The sequence below is a fragment of the Scyliorhinus torazame genome, chromosome 19 (assembly GCF_047496885.1).
Source record: "Scyliorhinus torazame isolate Kashiwa2021f chromosome 19, sScyTor2.1, whole genome shotgun sequence".
NCBI lineage: Eukaryota > Metazoa > Chordata > Chondrichthyes > Carcharhiniformes > Scyliorhinidae > Scyliorhinus > Scyliorhinus torazame.
Window position 1 is genome coordinate 83475131 of NC_092725.1, and position 15963 is coordinate 83491093.

Sequence of the window (15963 nt, forward strand, 5' to 3'; positions counted from 1 at the left end):
TAAATGTTTCAATTGTTCCCGGGGATCGCTCATTAATATGCAGATGGCTGTGAGTTTCAGTGCTGTCTGGGTTTCTGCAAGTTCTAATACACAGGAAACTTTGCACCTGCTAGTTTTTCCTGGCTTGACTGAATTTCCCTGCATTCTTTGCGGATCTCCATTTTAAGTCGGGAAGTGGCCAACCCAGGTGGCTACACTGTCGAGCAGTAATTTTGGTTTCTATAGTCTCTGCCTTTCATATTGTGCATCCCAATTTATCAATTTCAGTACAGGCTTGTTGTTTCAAAAGTTATAAAGCACTACAGCAGCCAGTCTGTCAAGCATTGATTTGGGGATTCTGTGCCTGGCATTGTGTGAGCTGAGGGTGGACGGAGTCAGAAGAGCATTGGCATCATTGGGGTTGGGCTCCCACGTCATCAGGGACTGGGGTGTGATGAGGGGCCCCTGTTGTTTCAAAGGTTATAAAGCACTACAGCAGCCAGTCTGTCAAGCATTGATTTGGGATTTCTGTGCCTGGCATTGTGTGAGCTGAGGGTGGACAAGGTCAGAAGCATTAACGTCATTGGGGTTGGGCTTCCACGTCATCAGGGGATGGGGTGTGACGTGGGGCTCCTGGAAAAACCGAGAGCATGGGGCCCCCTAAAGTGTAAGTCTGCCTCTGCATTGTTCCTTTTCAGTTAATAGTCGAATTCCCTTTTGAGCGTCTCAATTGATTCTGCCTCCACCGCATTCTCACAGGCAGGGTTTAAATTTTTTTTAAATTATTTTTTTCCAATTTAAGGGCCATTTAGCATGGCTAATTCACCTACACTGCACATCTTTGGGTTGTGGGGGGACTTCCGATGGCGGCCATGGCGGAGAGCAAGAGCCACGGGGAGATGGCACCGTGGTCGTCGGAGCAGCTGGTGACGTTTTTCGAGGCTTGCTTTGCCAAGCTGAAGAAGGACACGCTGGACCCGATTAGGGCTTCGATTGATCAAGTGGTTCCCGTGAAACCCACGGGAGAGTGATACAAGAGGTGGAACAAAAGCTGTCCAAGCACGAGGAGTATATAACCGTGCTGGAAAACAAGGTGGGGATGATGAACGACCGCCAGAAAGGAATACAGGAGAAGCTGGAGGACCAGGAGAATGGGTCCAAGAGGCAGAATCTCAGAATTGTTGGCCTCCCTGAAGGCAGTGAGGGATCGGATGCGAGGGCTTATGTGACGGACATGTTAGAGAAGTTGATGGGGGCTGGGGCGTTCCCTCGGCCCCTGGAATTGGACCGAGCACACAGAGCCCTCGAGAGGAAGCCCAGAGCGAACGACTCGCCAAGGGCCATGGTGGTACATTTTCACTGTTTCATGGACAAGGAACACGTTTTGCGGTGAGCCAAGAAAAAACGGAGCAGCAAGTGGGAGAACTGAGAGTTGCGCATCTGTCAGGACCTGGGAGAGGATTTGGCCAAGAGGCGAGCTGGGTATAATTGGGCAAAAACGACCCTCTTTAAGAAGGGGGTGAAGTTCGGAATGCTGTACCCAGCTCGACTGTGGGTCACACATTAGGAACGGGCCTTCTGCTTTGAAACGCCAGACGAAGTATCGACCTTTATTAAAGAAATGAAGCTGGAGGCGAATTAAAAGACACTGAAGCCTTGGACAAGTACTGTGGTGGCGATTTGTGGTGCTGGATTGTATAAATTTAAGTAGCTCTATGTGAAATAATGGGCTGTGTGGATGGTTAAAGGTTGTTTTGTCTTGCAGGTCCCTTGCTAGAGGGGGGAGATGAGCTTTGAATTTGGTTTTGCTTTTTGGGTGACTATTTTTCTAAAGTGACTGTTTCTTCATTGTTTTTTCTGATGTTTGTTGAACTGGGGAATGTGATGCTAAAATATTTATTCATGTGGGGGGAGAGAGGAGAGAACAATAGGGAGACAGACTGCTTGGTGCCAGGGGTGGGAGCTACCGAGTCAGCATGGGTCAGCTGACTCTCGGAAGCACAGTGGGGGGGTGAGCAGGTGTTAAGCTGGAGCTTGACTTGAGGGATAGGGCTTCCAGTGTTGTTGCTAGGGGTGGGGGGGGGGGGGGGGGGGCGCTGCTTTGCTGCCAGGGGAGGAACTGTTACTAGGGGACAAATGGGAGGTCGGGAATGGCGACTGCCCGAGTGGGGACCCGAGGAAGCGGAGGGCGCAAGCTCGAGGCTGGCCTAAAAAGGGTGATGGCTAGTCGGCAGGGGAGGGGGGTTGGAAGCCTCCCCATCCAGGCTGATCACATGGAATGTGAGAGGACTGAATGGGCCGGTCAAGATGGCTCGCGTGTTCGTGCATTTGAGGGAGCTGAAGGCGGACGTGGCAATGCTACAAGAGACGCACCTAAAGGTTACAGACCAGATGAGATTAAGGAAGGGGTGGGTCAGCCAAGTGTTCCACTCAGGACTGGACTCCGAGACCAGGGGGTAGCGATCTTGATCAGCAAACGAGTGGCATTCGAGGCAGGGAGAATTGTCAGACAAGGGGAGTAGGTACATAATGGTGAGTGGGAAGCTGGAGGGGTGCGAGTGGTACTTGTGACCATATATGCTCCGAATTGGGACGACATGGAATTTATGAGGCGGGTGTTAGGTAAGATCTCAGACTTAGAGTCACATAACCTGATCATGGGAGGGGACTTCAACACAGTCATTGATCCGGAATTGGACCGGTAAAAATCCAGGACAGGGAGGGGGCCGGCTGCGGCAAAGAAATTGAAGGGTTTTATGAAATAGATGGGGGGAGTAGACCCATGGAGGTTTCCACTGCCGAGGACTAAGGAGTTTTCCTTTTTTTCACATGTCCACAAGGTTTACTCTCGCATCAACATTTTTGTTCTGAGCAGGGCGCTAATACCAAAGATGGTGGATACTGAGTACTCGGCAATTGCAGTGTCGGATCATGCCCCGCACTGGGTGGATCCGGGTTAGTGTAGAGAGAGGGCAACACCCACTGTGGAGACTGAATGTGGGGTTGCTAGCGGACGAAGCGATCTGTGGACGGGTTAACAAGTCCATACAGAACTACCTGGAAACAAATGGTATGGGGAGGTCTCTGCAGCGACGGTCTGGGAAGCTTTGAAGGCCGTAGTCAGAGGGGAATTAATCTCAATGCGGGTCCACAGAGAAAAGGCAGAACGGGCTGAGAGGGATAGATTAGTGGAGGAGATACTCCAGGTGGACAGGAGATACTCTGAGTCCCCGGACCCAGGGCTACTGAGGGAGAGGCGGAGGTTATAGGTGGAGTTTGGGCTGTTGACCACAGGGAAAGCAGTGGAACAGTTGAGGAAGGCAAGGGAGGCGATCTATGAGTACGGGGAAAAGGCAAGCAGAATGTTGGCGCACCATCTCAGGAAAAGAGAGGCGGCCAGGGAGATGGGTAAAGTAAAAAGTAGAGACGGTAATACTGTCCTGGACCCAGCGGGGGTGGTGAGGTGTTTAAGAAACAAAGAACAAAGAACAAAGAAAAGTACAGCACAGGAACAGGCCCTTCGGCCCTTCAAGCCTGTGCCGACAATGCTGCCCGTCTAAACTAAAATCTTGTACACTTCCGGGGTCCATATTCCTCTATTCCCATCATATTCATGTATTTGTCAAGATGCCCCTTAAACGCCACTATCGTCCCTGCTTCCACCACCTCCTCCGGCAGCCAGTTCTAGGCACCAACTACCCTCTGTGTAAAAAAAAACTTACCTCGTACCTCTCCTCGAAACCTTGCCCCTCGCACCTTAAACCTATGCCCTCTAGTAATTGACCCCTCTACCCTGGGGAAAAAGTCTCTGACTATCCACTCTGTCTGTGCCCCACATAATTTTGTAGACCTCAATCAGCTCGCCACACTCCGGTGCCTGTTCGGGTACACTGAGGGAGAATTCAGAATGTCCAATTTACCTAACAAGCACATCTTTCAGGACTTGTGGGAGGAAACTGAAGCACCAGAGGAAACCCACAGTGACACTGTGAGAACGTGCAGACTCCACACAGATTTTGACCCAAGCCTGGAATCGAACCTGGGACCCTGGCGCTGTGAAGCCACAGTGATAACCATTGTGCTACCGTGCTGCCTACAGTGAGGAAAAGTTGGGCAGGTTACACAAATACTCATTGCCATTTAGATAAATGAAGCGTTATCTTACTGAAGTATATATAAGATTCTGAGGGAGGTTGGCAAGGTAAGTCCTGAAAGGATGTTTCCTCGCGATAGGGAATCTAGAACTGCAGGGACAGTTTAAACATCAAGGTCTAAGACAGAGATGAAATAGAAATTGCTTCTTTCAGAGGACCAGTAGCCGGTGGTATTCTCTTCACCAGTGAGCAGAGGAGGCTGGGCCATTGAGTGTATTCAATGTTGTGTCATACACCATTTACCCACAAGGGAGTCCAGGGTTAGGAAGGATGGGCGCCGGGGGAAAATGGAGTTAAGACAATGATCAGGTGAGCCATGAGTTTACTGAATGGCAGAGCAGCCTTGATTGTCCGAATGGCCTCTTTCTGCTCCTAATTCTTACGTTCTAATTCTTGTTATTTGGATTGCCACTCACACGCCTTCCAGAACCTCCCTCCTCTAAATATGGCTCCCTTTAACCTGTACCTTTCCCAAATGAGACAAACATTTTCTCTCCTGGTCACTGGAATCCTGAAGCTCTGCCAGTCCAAAGATGTGCAGTTTAAGTGGATTGGTCATGCTAAATTTCCCCTTCGTGTCCAAATGATTAAGTGGGGTTATGGGTATAGGTGTGGGTGTTGGTAGGTTGTTCTTTCCACGGGTGGGTGCAGACTCGATGGGCCGAATGGCTCCTCCTTCACTGTCGGGATTCTGATTCCATTGTCAGCAAGGTGGCCGTGCATGCACTCTGCTCCCCGCTGAACCAAGATGGCGGCCGCGAAACTGGGCCTGATACCGGATAAAAGCCCCACAGCCTCAAGCGCGTGACCTGCAGGATCTTATTCCGGCCCTGGGACCGGCACCCGGTATTTATGAAACCTCTGCTCCTCCCCAGCCCCGCAGCCCGGCTCCATTCCTCCCTCTGCCCCATTCCTCCCTCTGCCCCACCTACTCACACCGTCAAAATAAACCGCTCCCGCATTCGCAGGGTAAATTATATGAGTCTGACCCCTGGCTGGGGTGGAAGGGATGAGGCAGTTTCTGGATCGGTTGAGGTTCCCGGGGGTAGAGGAGGACCTGGTGGAGGAGCTGGGAGCCCCAATTGAAATTGAGGAAATAATCAAGGGGCTGGAGGGCATGCCTTACGGCTACCCGGTGGAATTCTATGAAGTTTTCCGAGATATTGAGCCCACTACTGGTGAGGACATTTAACGAAGCAAGAGAGAAAGGAGTCCTCCCCCCAACAATGTCACAGGCCTCGATTTCATTGATCCTGAAACAGGAGAAGGATCCGGAGCAATGCAGGTCATACAGGCCGATTTCTCTACTGAATGCGGATGCAAACTGCTGGCTAAGATACTGGCCACAAGGATAGAGGACTGTGACCTGGGGATGATAGGGGAAGACCAGACGGGATTTGGTAAGGGCAGGCAACTCGAGGCCAACGTTCGAAGGCTTCTAAATGTTATTATGATGCCCTCTGAAGAAGAGGAGCCGGAGGTGGTGGTAGCGATGGATGCGGAGAAGGCTTTTGATTGGGTGGAGTGGAATTACCTGTGGGAGGCGCTGGGAAGGTTTGGGTTTGGTGAGGGCTTTATTGACTGGGTGCAGTTGCTCTATCAGGCACCAGTAGCGAGTGTGCGTACGAACCGGCTGAGGTCGGGGTATTTAAAACTACACCGAGCAACGAGGCAAGGGTGCCCCCTCTCCCCATTACTGTTTGCTCTGGCCATAGAGCCATTGGCCATGGCGATAAAAGCCTCTAGGAACTGGAAAGGGCTGGTTCGGTGGGCGGTGGAGCACTGGGTCTCGCTCTACGCAAATGACCTGCTCTTGTACATTTCGGACACGTTGGAGGGGATAGGGGAAGTTATGCGAATCTTGGGGCAATTTGGCAACTTTTCGGGGTATAAATTGAACATGGGAAAAAGCGAGATGTTTGCGATCCAGGCAATAGGACAGGAGAAGAGACTGGGAGAATTGCTGCTTAGAATGGTAGGGAAGAGTTTTCGATATCTGGGAATCCAGGTGGCCCGGGAATGGGAGGTACTGCACAAGTTAAACCTATCCTGGTTGGTAGAACAAATGGAAGGGGACTTCAAGAGATGGGACATGCTCTCGCTATCACTGGCGGGGAGAGTACAGACCGTGAAAATGACGGTAATCCCCAGATTTCTGTTTGTCTTTCAGTGCCTCCCCATCTTCATCCCAAAGGCCTTTTTCAAGCGGGTGAATAAGATTATATTGGGCTTTGTGTGGGTGAATAAAACCCAGCGAGTGTAGAAGGTGTTGCTGGAGCGCTGTCGGGGGGAGGGTGGGTTGTGCTGCCGAACCTCTGCAATTACTACTGGGCGGCTAATATAGCCATGATTAGGAAGTGGGTAGTGGGGGAGGGGTCGGCATGGAGGCGGTGTCGTGTAAAGACACCAGTCTGGGAGCATTGGTAACGGCACCTCTGCCGTTCTCGCTGGCCCTATACTCCACAAGTCCAGTGGTAGTGGTGGCTCTGAGGATCTGGGGGCAATGGAGGAGATATAAGAGAGTGGAGGGAGCATCGATTTGGACCCCGATTTATAATAACCACAGGTTTGTACCGGGTAAGCTAGATGGCAGGTTCCGGAGTTGGCGGAGGGCAGGAATTGGAAGGATGGGGGATCTATTTATAGCTTGAAAGCTTTGGAGGATAAATTTAAATTGCCAGCAGGGAATGGTTTTAGGTATTTGCAGGTGCGTGACTTCCTGAGGAAACAGGTGCCGGCCTTTCTGCTGCTGCTGTCACGGGGGATACAGGATAGAGTAGTTTCCAGTACCTTGGTGGGAGAGGGGAAGGTATCGGTTATTTACCAGGAGCTTTTGGAGGCAGAAGAAACCCCGGTGGAGGAGCTTAAGGGCAAGTGGGAGGACGAGCTAGGAGGAGAGATAGAGGCGGGTCGAAGGACGGATGCCCTAAGCAGGGTTAATACCTCCTCATCATGCACCAGGTTAAGGTAGTCCACCGGGCACACACGACAGTGGCCAGGACGAGTAAGTTCTTCGGGGATGAGGGTAGGTGTGCAAGGTGCGTGGGAAGCCCAGCAAATCATGTCCATATGTTTTGGGCATGCCCGAAGCTTGGAGGGTTTTGGCAGGATTTTGATAAGGCAATGTCCACGGTGCTAAAAACACGGGTGGTGTCGAGTCCAGAGGTAGCGATCTTTGGAGTGTCAGAAGATCCGGGAGTTAAGGGGGCGAAAGAGGCCAGCATCTTGGCCTTTGCCTTCCTGGTAGCCTGGAGATGGATCTTGTTATTGTGGAGGGACTCGAAGTCCCCGAGTGTAGAGACCTGGGTTAGTGACGTGGCTGGGTTTCTTAGTCTCGAGAAAATAAAGTTCGCCTTAAGAGGGTCAATGTTAGGGTTCACCCGGAGGTGGCAGCCGTTCGTCGCCTTTCTCGGGGAAAATTAAAATGTCAGCAGATGCAGTACTCCAAGGGGGGGGGTGGATTGTTGTTGTATGGTTAAGGTGGGTTGTCATGTGAGAGTACCTTTAAGAAATGGGTGTTTATAAATTGGTGCGTATATAAATATCTGTAGTGAGAAATGGATGTTTACTACTGCAGTGATGTCAGAGTGGGTGGAGCTGGGCTGTCTGTCAGCTTTTTTACTTTTGTTTTAGGCTGTTTGCTGCAGGGTGTGGTTTAGTTTTGTTTTCAGTGTTGGAGCTGAAGCCAGACAGAGCAGGTGTACTATTGATCTCTCTGCCATGAAAAGACTATCTCTTGATCATTTGGTGAATTCAGCATTATAAATGTTCTCAGTAGTGAATGTAAACCTAATGTGCTTCTGTTAAAAGGTGTTTCTTTTGTCTTCTGGATGTTGTTTGGGAAGTTATTAAGGGTTACTTAATGTTGTATTCTTTGGGGGTTGTATTTGAATTGATTATCATAGATTATCATAGAATTTACAGTGCAGAAGGAGGCCATTCGGCCCATCGAGTCTGCACCGGCTCTTGGAAAGAGCACCCTACCCAAGGTCAACACCTCCACCCTATCCCCATAACCCAGTAACCCCACCCAATGCTAAGGACAATTTTTGGACATTAAGGGCAATTTATCATGGCCAATCCACCTAACCTGCACATCTTTGGACTGTGGGAGGAAACCGGAGCACCCGGTGGAAACCCACGCACACACGATGTGCAGACTCCGCACAGACAGTGACCCAAGCCGGAATCGAACCTGGGACCCTGGAGCTGTGAAGCAATTGTGCTATCCACAATGCTACCGTGCTGCTAAGATGGTTGCTAAGATGTTCACTGTATGTTTTAAAAAGGTTAACTTTGAGTTCATAGAATAAACATTGTTTTGCTTTAAAAAATATGTTTCTATTTCTGCTGTACCCCACCTGTAGAGTGGGCCGTGCGCTCCCCATACCACAATCTATTAAAAGTTGTGGGTCAGGTGAACTCCATGATACACTTTGGGCTTCTCTAAACCCTGACCCATAACAGGGTGAAGATTGGGCTGGGGGGGAGAAATGTTCATTTTACCATGTTGATGTCATTGTTCATGTTACTGGTATAAAAATTTTCAAATACCTCAATAAAATATTATGAAAAAAAAAAAATCTTTGGGTTGTTGGGGTGAGATCCATGCAGAAACGTGGAGAATGTGCGAACTCCATCCGAACAGTGACCGGGGTTCGGAACCTAACCTGGGTCCTCGGCGCGTGAGGCTGCAATGCTAACTGCTGCGCCACCATGCTGCCCACAGGCAGTTTATAAAAAACATTTATTCATTTATGCAATGTGGGCGTCGCTGGTTAGACCAACATTTATTGCCCAACCCTAGTTGCCCTTCAGAAGATGGTGGTGAGCTTCTTTCTTGAACCCCTGCAGTCCCTGAGGTGTAGATACATCCACAGTGTTGTTAGGGATGGAGTTCCAGGATATTGCCCCTGTGACGGTGAACAAACAGCGTTAAATTTCCAAGCCAGGGTGGAGGGAAACCTCCAGGTGTTGGGGGTCCCAGGTATCTGCTGCTCTTATCATTCTAGATAGTAGTGATTGTGGGTTTGGAAGGTGCTGTCTAAGGAACCTTGGTGAGTTACTGCAGTGCATCTTCTAGATGGTACCTGTGTTCGAATACCACCAGATGGTGGAATTTGAATTCAATAAAAATCTGGAACTAAAAGTCTAATGACAACTATGAAACCATTTGTGATTGTCGTAAAAACCCATCTGGTTCACTCCTTCCTTTAGGGAAGGAAATCTGTCATTCTGTCCTGGTCTGGCCTACATGTGACTCCAGGCCCATAGCAATGTGGTTCACTCTTAAATACCCTCAGGGATGGGCAATAAATGGTGGTCCAGCCAGCGATGCTTACATCCCGTGAACGAATAAAGCAAAAAAAAGTTTGCAATGTTTCCAAGTTTTGTATCATCCACAAATTTTAAATTGTGCCCTGTATACCAAGGTCTAGCTCGTTAATAGCAAAAATCCCAAGACTAACCCCTGGGGAACTCCACTACAAACCTTCCTCTAGCCCAAAAAACATCAATACTCAATGTTTCCTGTCGCTCGGTAAATTTTGTATCCATGTTTCTACTTTCCCTTTTATTCCATGAGCTATAACTTTGGTCACAACTCTGTTATGTGGTTCTGCATCAGATGTCTTTTGGAAGTCCTTCAACAACATTGACCTCATAAATCCTCATCAAAAACCCCAGTAAATTGTTTGGGCACAACTTTCCCTTAAGAAATCCATATTAACTCCCCTTAATTCACCCATATTTGTCAATGTGTCTCTTAATTTTGCCCCAAATAATTGTTTCCAGGCGTTTCCCCACCACTGAAGTCAAACTGACTGGCCTGTACTTGTGTTCATCTTTACTTCATTTTTTGAACACGGGGACATTTACAATTCTACGGGCCCCTAGCAGCTCCCCCTGAGTCGAAGGAAGATGATTTATGGCCAGTGCCTCCACAATTTCCACTCACGCAGTATCCTTGGATGCATCTCATCCGGTCCAGGTGCATTTGCAACTTTACAGAGAGCCCATCCAACTCCTCCTTATCAATTTTAAATCCTTGGAATGTCTGAATTACCTCCTTTCACCTCCTTTCACCATGGTCTGGGGAGTGTATTTTTCTTGGTTACAACTGTCTCCCCTACAAAATGTTTCAACAGCAAAAAGTACACTGAATTCTAAGTCAGGGATACATAGATTTAATGCGCCTATTTTTTTCTGATTGGGTGTGGAATGACTTCGCTGTAACGTGGATGTTAATTTAGTAATATCTGTGAAGAGGTGAGTCATTTCCCAATAATGCATTCCTGACAATGAGAACCTGTGGCAAAAAATGCAAATTTGGATAATGGGGCCCTTATATTTTGTCACACTGGACAAAATGGGTAGGGAATTTCCAAGCCAGAAGTGTGTTTGTGAGTCATCAGAGGTTGTGCAATGTTGTGTGTTTCAGGACATGATGCTTTGTTGACTGCACCAACAAAATTAAATTGAAAACCGTCTTATCAAGGAAGTTTGAATGTCGTAATAAACTTCCTCATAATCTTCATGTTTTAAAATGAATTGTTTTGGGCTGGTTCAGTGAGTAACTTTCTCAGCTATTAATCTGAAAATTGTAGATTTAACCCACAGTCCAGAACCTAAACACGTTATCAAAGCTGATAATCCTGTACAGTACTGAGAAGGGAGGCGTGAAACCAAAATTTGATCCTGCTTGGGATTATGGACATTGAAGCTCCTATGGCACATAGTCAAAGGTGAGCTAGAGGCTTTTCCAGTGTTCCAGCCAATAGTCCTCCCACCACCAACAACATCAAAAGCTATTAAACTGGTTGTGTCTGTTTATAGGTCCAGAATTGGGTGTTTCATGCCAAATGATGTCATATATTGTATATCCGGTGAACAAAGGGGAAGGGAAATAAATACGTATCATACATAATGTGGCAAATACACTTCCTGTTCTTAAAAATAAAGAGGCCAAAAATATTACCTCACTGAATATCAATTATTAAGTGACTCTCCGGCAATTCTGTTCAGGACTCATAACTGTCTTAAACATAGTGTTACATTTTCTCATACATGAAATATCTCTTTTTGTTTTTCTTTTTTCGAACAGAACCTGGATTGTACTGTTCACACTGGTAAGTACCATTAGCATTATAAAATGTTATTTTATTTTGAAGACCTTAAATGGCCCATCATTGTTCCACCATCACTATCTCTTTTTTTAAAAAATAATTTTTATTAAAGGTTTTCATAAAATATCAATAACAAAATGAGAAAGAACAAAGAACCCAACAGGGTTAAGTACAAAACACAATCTAAAAAAGCAACCCAACAATCCCCCCCTCCCCCGTACCTAAATAATAAATTAACATTAACACCCCGACTTAAGACAACAGGTGTATAAACCCCAACAGACCCTTCCAGTGTAAATAACATAAACAAAAATAAAGTAACCCCCCACCCCCGAGCTGCTGCTGCCATTGACCAATGTCTATCGTTCTGCCACAAAGTCTAAGAACGGTTGCCACCGCCTAAAGAACCCTTGTACCGACCCTCTCAAGGCGACTTTCACCCTCTCCAATTTAATGAACCCTGCCATATCGCTGATCCAGGATTCCACGCTTGGGGGCCTCGTATCTTTCCACTGAAGGAGAATCCTTCGCCGGGCTACCAGGGACGCAAAGGCCAGAATTCCGGCCTCTTTCGCCTCCTGCACTCCCGGCTCCTCTGCCACCTCAAATATTGCGAGCCCCCAGCCCGGTTTGACCCTGGATCCTACCACCCTCGACACCGTCCTTGCTACGCCCTTCCAAAATTCCTCCAGCGCTGGGCATGCCCAGAACATATGGGTGTGATTTGCTGGGCTCCCTGAGCACCTAACACACCTGTCCTCACCCCCAAAGAACCTGCTCATCCTTGTCCCGGTCATGTGTGCCCTGTGCAGCACCTTAAACTGTATGAGGCTGAGCCTCGCGCATGAAGAGGAAGAATTCACCCTCCCTAGGGCATCTGCCCACGTCCCCTCTTCGATCTCCTCTCCCAACTCCTCCTCCCACTTACCTTTCAACTCCACCACCGAGGCCTCCTCCTCCTCCTGCATCACCTGGTAAGTTTCCGAGATCTTCCCCACTCCCCCCCCCCCCCCCCCCCCCCCCCCCCGAGAGCACCCTGTCCTGTACGGTGTGTGGCAGTAGCCGTGGGAATTCCACCACCTGCCGTCTGGCAAACGCCCTTACCTGTAAGTACCTGAAGGTGTTCCCCGGGGGGAGCCCATACTTCTCCTCCAGCTCACCCAAGCTCGCGAACTTCCCATCCACAAACAGGTCCCCCACCTTTCGTATGCCTACCCTGTGCCACCCCGAAAACCCTCCACCTGTTCTTCCTGGGGCGAACCGGTGGTTCCCCCGTAATGGGTCCACGCCGAGGCACTAACTTGCCCCCTATGCCGCCTCCACTGCCCCCAAATTTTGAGGGCCGCCACCACCACCGGACTCGTGGTATACCTCCTTGGAGGGAGCGGCAGCGGCGCCGTTGCCAGCGCCCCCAGACTCGTACCCACACAGGACGCCGTCTCCATGCAGCCCCCTCCCCCTCCATCACCCACTTGCACACCATTGTCGCATTGGCAGCCCAGTAGTACCCACAGAGGTTGGGCAGCGCCAGCCCCCCCCCCCCCCCCCCGATCTCTACTCCGCTCCAGGAACACCCTTCTCACCCTCTGAGTCCCTCGCGCCCACACAAACCCCATTATACTCCTGTTAACCCGCCTGAAAAAAGCCTTCGGGATAAACACGGGGAGGCACTGGAACAGGAACAAAAACCTTGGGAGCACCGTCATTTTGATTGACTGCACCCTACCCGCCAGGGACAGCGGCAACGCGTCCCACCTCTTGAACTCCTCCTCCATTTGCTCCACCAGCCTTGTAAAGTTAAGCCTATGCAGGGCCCCCCAGCTCCTAGCCACCTGGACCCCCAAATATCTGAAACTCCTCTCCGCCCTTTTAAGTGGGAGCTCGCCAATCCCCCTCTCCTGGTCCCCTAGCTGAACTACGAACAGCTCGCTCTTCCCCATATTGAGCTTGTACCCCGAAAAGTCCCCGAATTCCCTAAGGATCCTCATTACCTCTGGCATTCCTCCCACCGGGTCCGCCACATAGAGCAGCAGGTCGTCCGGATAAAGCGACACCCTATGCTCCTCCCCACCCTGCACCAACCCCCTCCAGTTCCTCGACTCTCTCAGTGCCATAGCCAGGGGTTCAATCGCCAGTGCGAAGAGCAGGGGGGACAGGGGACACCCCTGTCTCGTCCCTCGGTGCAACCGAAAGTACTCGGACCTCCTCCTATTTGTGGCCACACTCTCCATCGGGACCTCATACAACAGCCTAACCCACCTGACAAACCCCTCCCCAAACCCGAACCTCTTCAGCACCTCCCACAGGTACCCCCACTCTACCCTATCGAAGGCTTTCTCAGCGTCCATCGCCACCACTGTCTCCGCCTCCCCCTCCCTTGCCGGCATCATGATAACGTTCAAAAGCCTCCGCACATTCGCGTTCAACTGGCTCCCCTTCACAAACCCCGTCTGGTCTTCATGGATGATCTGCGGCACACAATCCTCAATCCTCGTGGCTAAGACCTTCGCCAGCACCTTGGCATCTACATTTAGCAAGGAAATCGGTCTGTAAGACCCACATTGCAGGGGATCCTTGTCCCGCTTCAGGATCAAGGAGATCAGTGCCCGGGACATCATCGGGGGTAAAGCCCCCCCCTCCCTTGCCTCATTAAAGGTCCTAACTAACAGCGGGCCCAACAGGTCCATATATTTTTTATAGAACTCGACCGGGAAACCGTCCGGCCCCAGTGCCTTCCCCGTCTGCATGCTTCCGATCCCTTTGATCAGCTCCTCCAGCCCAATTGGGGCCCCCAGTCCCGCCACCAGTCCCTCTTCCACCTTTGGAAACCTCAATTGGTCCAGGAAATGGCCCATCCCTCCCTCCTCCAGTGGGGGCTCGGATCGGTACAATTCCTCGTAGAAGTCACTGAAGACCCCATTGATGCCAACCCCACTCCGCACCACGCTCCCTCCCCTGTCCTTAACTCCCCCGATCTCCCTAGCTGCGTCCCGCTTCCGAAGCTGATGCGCCAGCATCCGGCTTGCCTTTTCCCCATACTCGTAGACTGCCCCTGGGCTTCCTCCACTGCGCCTCCGCCTTCCTGGTGGTCACCAGGTCAAATTCGGCCTGGAGGCTGTGCCTCTTCCTCAACAATCCTTCCTCAGGTTCTTCCGCATACCTCCTGTCTACCCTCACCATCTCCCCCACCAGCCTCTCCCTCTCCCCCCCGCTCCCTCCGCTCCTTGTGGGCCCTGATGGAGATCAGCTCTCCCCTCACCACCGCCTTCAGTGCCTCCCATACCATCCCCACTCAGACCTCCCCGTTATCGTTGGTCTCCAAGTACCTCTCTATACATCCTCGGACCCGCTTGCTCACCTCCTCGTCCGCCAACAGCCCCACCTCCAAGCGCCACAGCCTCTCCTCCCCCATCTCCAAGTCCATCCAATGCGGGGCGTGGTCCGAAATGGCTATTGCCGAATACTCGGTATCCTCTACTCTCGCTATCAGCGCCCTATTCAAAATGAAAAAGTCGATTCGAGAATAAGCCTTATGGACATGTGAGAAGAATGAAAATTCCCTAGCCCCGGGCTTTGCAAATCTCCACAGGTCCACCCCTCCCATTTGGTCCATAAATCCCCTCAACACTCTAGCCGCCGCCGGCTTCCTACCCGTCCTAGACCTGGAGCGATCCAGTGCAGGATCCAACACCATGTTAAAGTCTCCCCCCATTATCAGGCCCCCCCACTTCCATTCTGGGATCCGACCCAACATACGCCTCATAAAACCCACATCGTCCCAGTTCGGAGCATACACATTGACCAGTACCACCCTTTCTCCCTGCAACTTATCCAGCCCCGAGTGAAACACCTGACCTACCCACCCTTTCCTCAGTCTTACCTGGTCTGCCACCTTCAGGTGTGTCTCCTGGAGCATAACCACATCCGCCTTGAGCCCCTTCAGGTACACGGGCCCGCTTAACCAGCCCATTCAGTCCCCTTACATTCCAGGTTATCAGCCGGATCAGGGGGCTACCCGCCCCCTCCCCCGCCGACTAGCCATGACCCCCTCCTCGGCCAGCCACGCGCCCGCACCCCACACCCGGCCCGTTCCCCACAGCGGCATACCCACGTCTCGACCCACCCCACTCGCTCCAGCTCCTCCTTGATCTTAGCAGCAGCAATTCGATCACCCCCCCCCCTCCGCCCCGGGGCTAGGACCCATCCTAGCTGGTTTACTCCCCCCATTTCACTTCCGCAAGTCAGCTGACTCCTGCTGACTCCGGCCACTCCCGCCTCCCCTTCGACTCCTCCCATTGTGTAGCACACCCTCCTCTCCCGCTCCCCATTCACAGGCTCTTCCCCTCCGTTGTAAGCGCGGGAAACAATCCTCGCTTCCCCGCCCCGGTCCAGCCCCCCCCCCCCCAGTCTTCGGCGCGGGAAAAAATCCCACGCTCTCCACCTACCAGGCCGCGCCACCAACCAAAACAGTGCCCAACCCGCCCCATCCACCCTCCCCAACCCGAAAGAGAAAATCACAGAGAAAAAGAAACCCAAAACAATGCAAAGGCCCCCGTCCACCGAACCAAAAATAGGCATAACATATCCACCGCAGTCCCCAATCGCCCATCCCGACCCTCAGTCTGTGTCCAGCTTCTCGGCCTGAACAAAGGCCCACGCCTCCTCCGGAGACTCAAAATAATGGTGCCGGTCCTTGTAGGTAACCC

At 50.9% G+C, this 15963-nt stretch overlaps 1 protein-coding gene across 3 annotated transcripts in view; it reads left to right on the forward strand.

Annotated features, from left to right (window-relative positions):
* LOC140396258 (interleukin-17 receptor A-like) overlaps window positions 1–15963 on the forward strand; it is a 94736-nt gene that overhangs the window by 30092 nt on the left and 48681 nt on the right. For all 3 annotated transcript variants that reach the window (XM_072484619.1, XM_072484618.1, XM_072484620.1), the window contains exon 2: window positions 11236–11260. In XM_072484619.1, the coding sequence (XP_072340720.1) occupies window positions 11236–11260 (25 nt within the window). The remainder of the gene's footprint in view (window positions 1–11235; window positions 11261–15963) is intronic.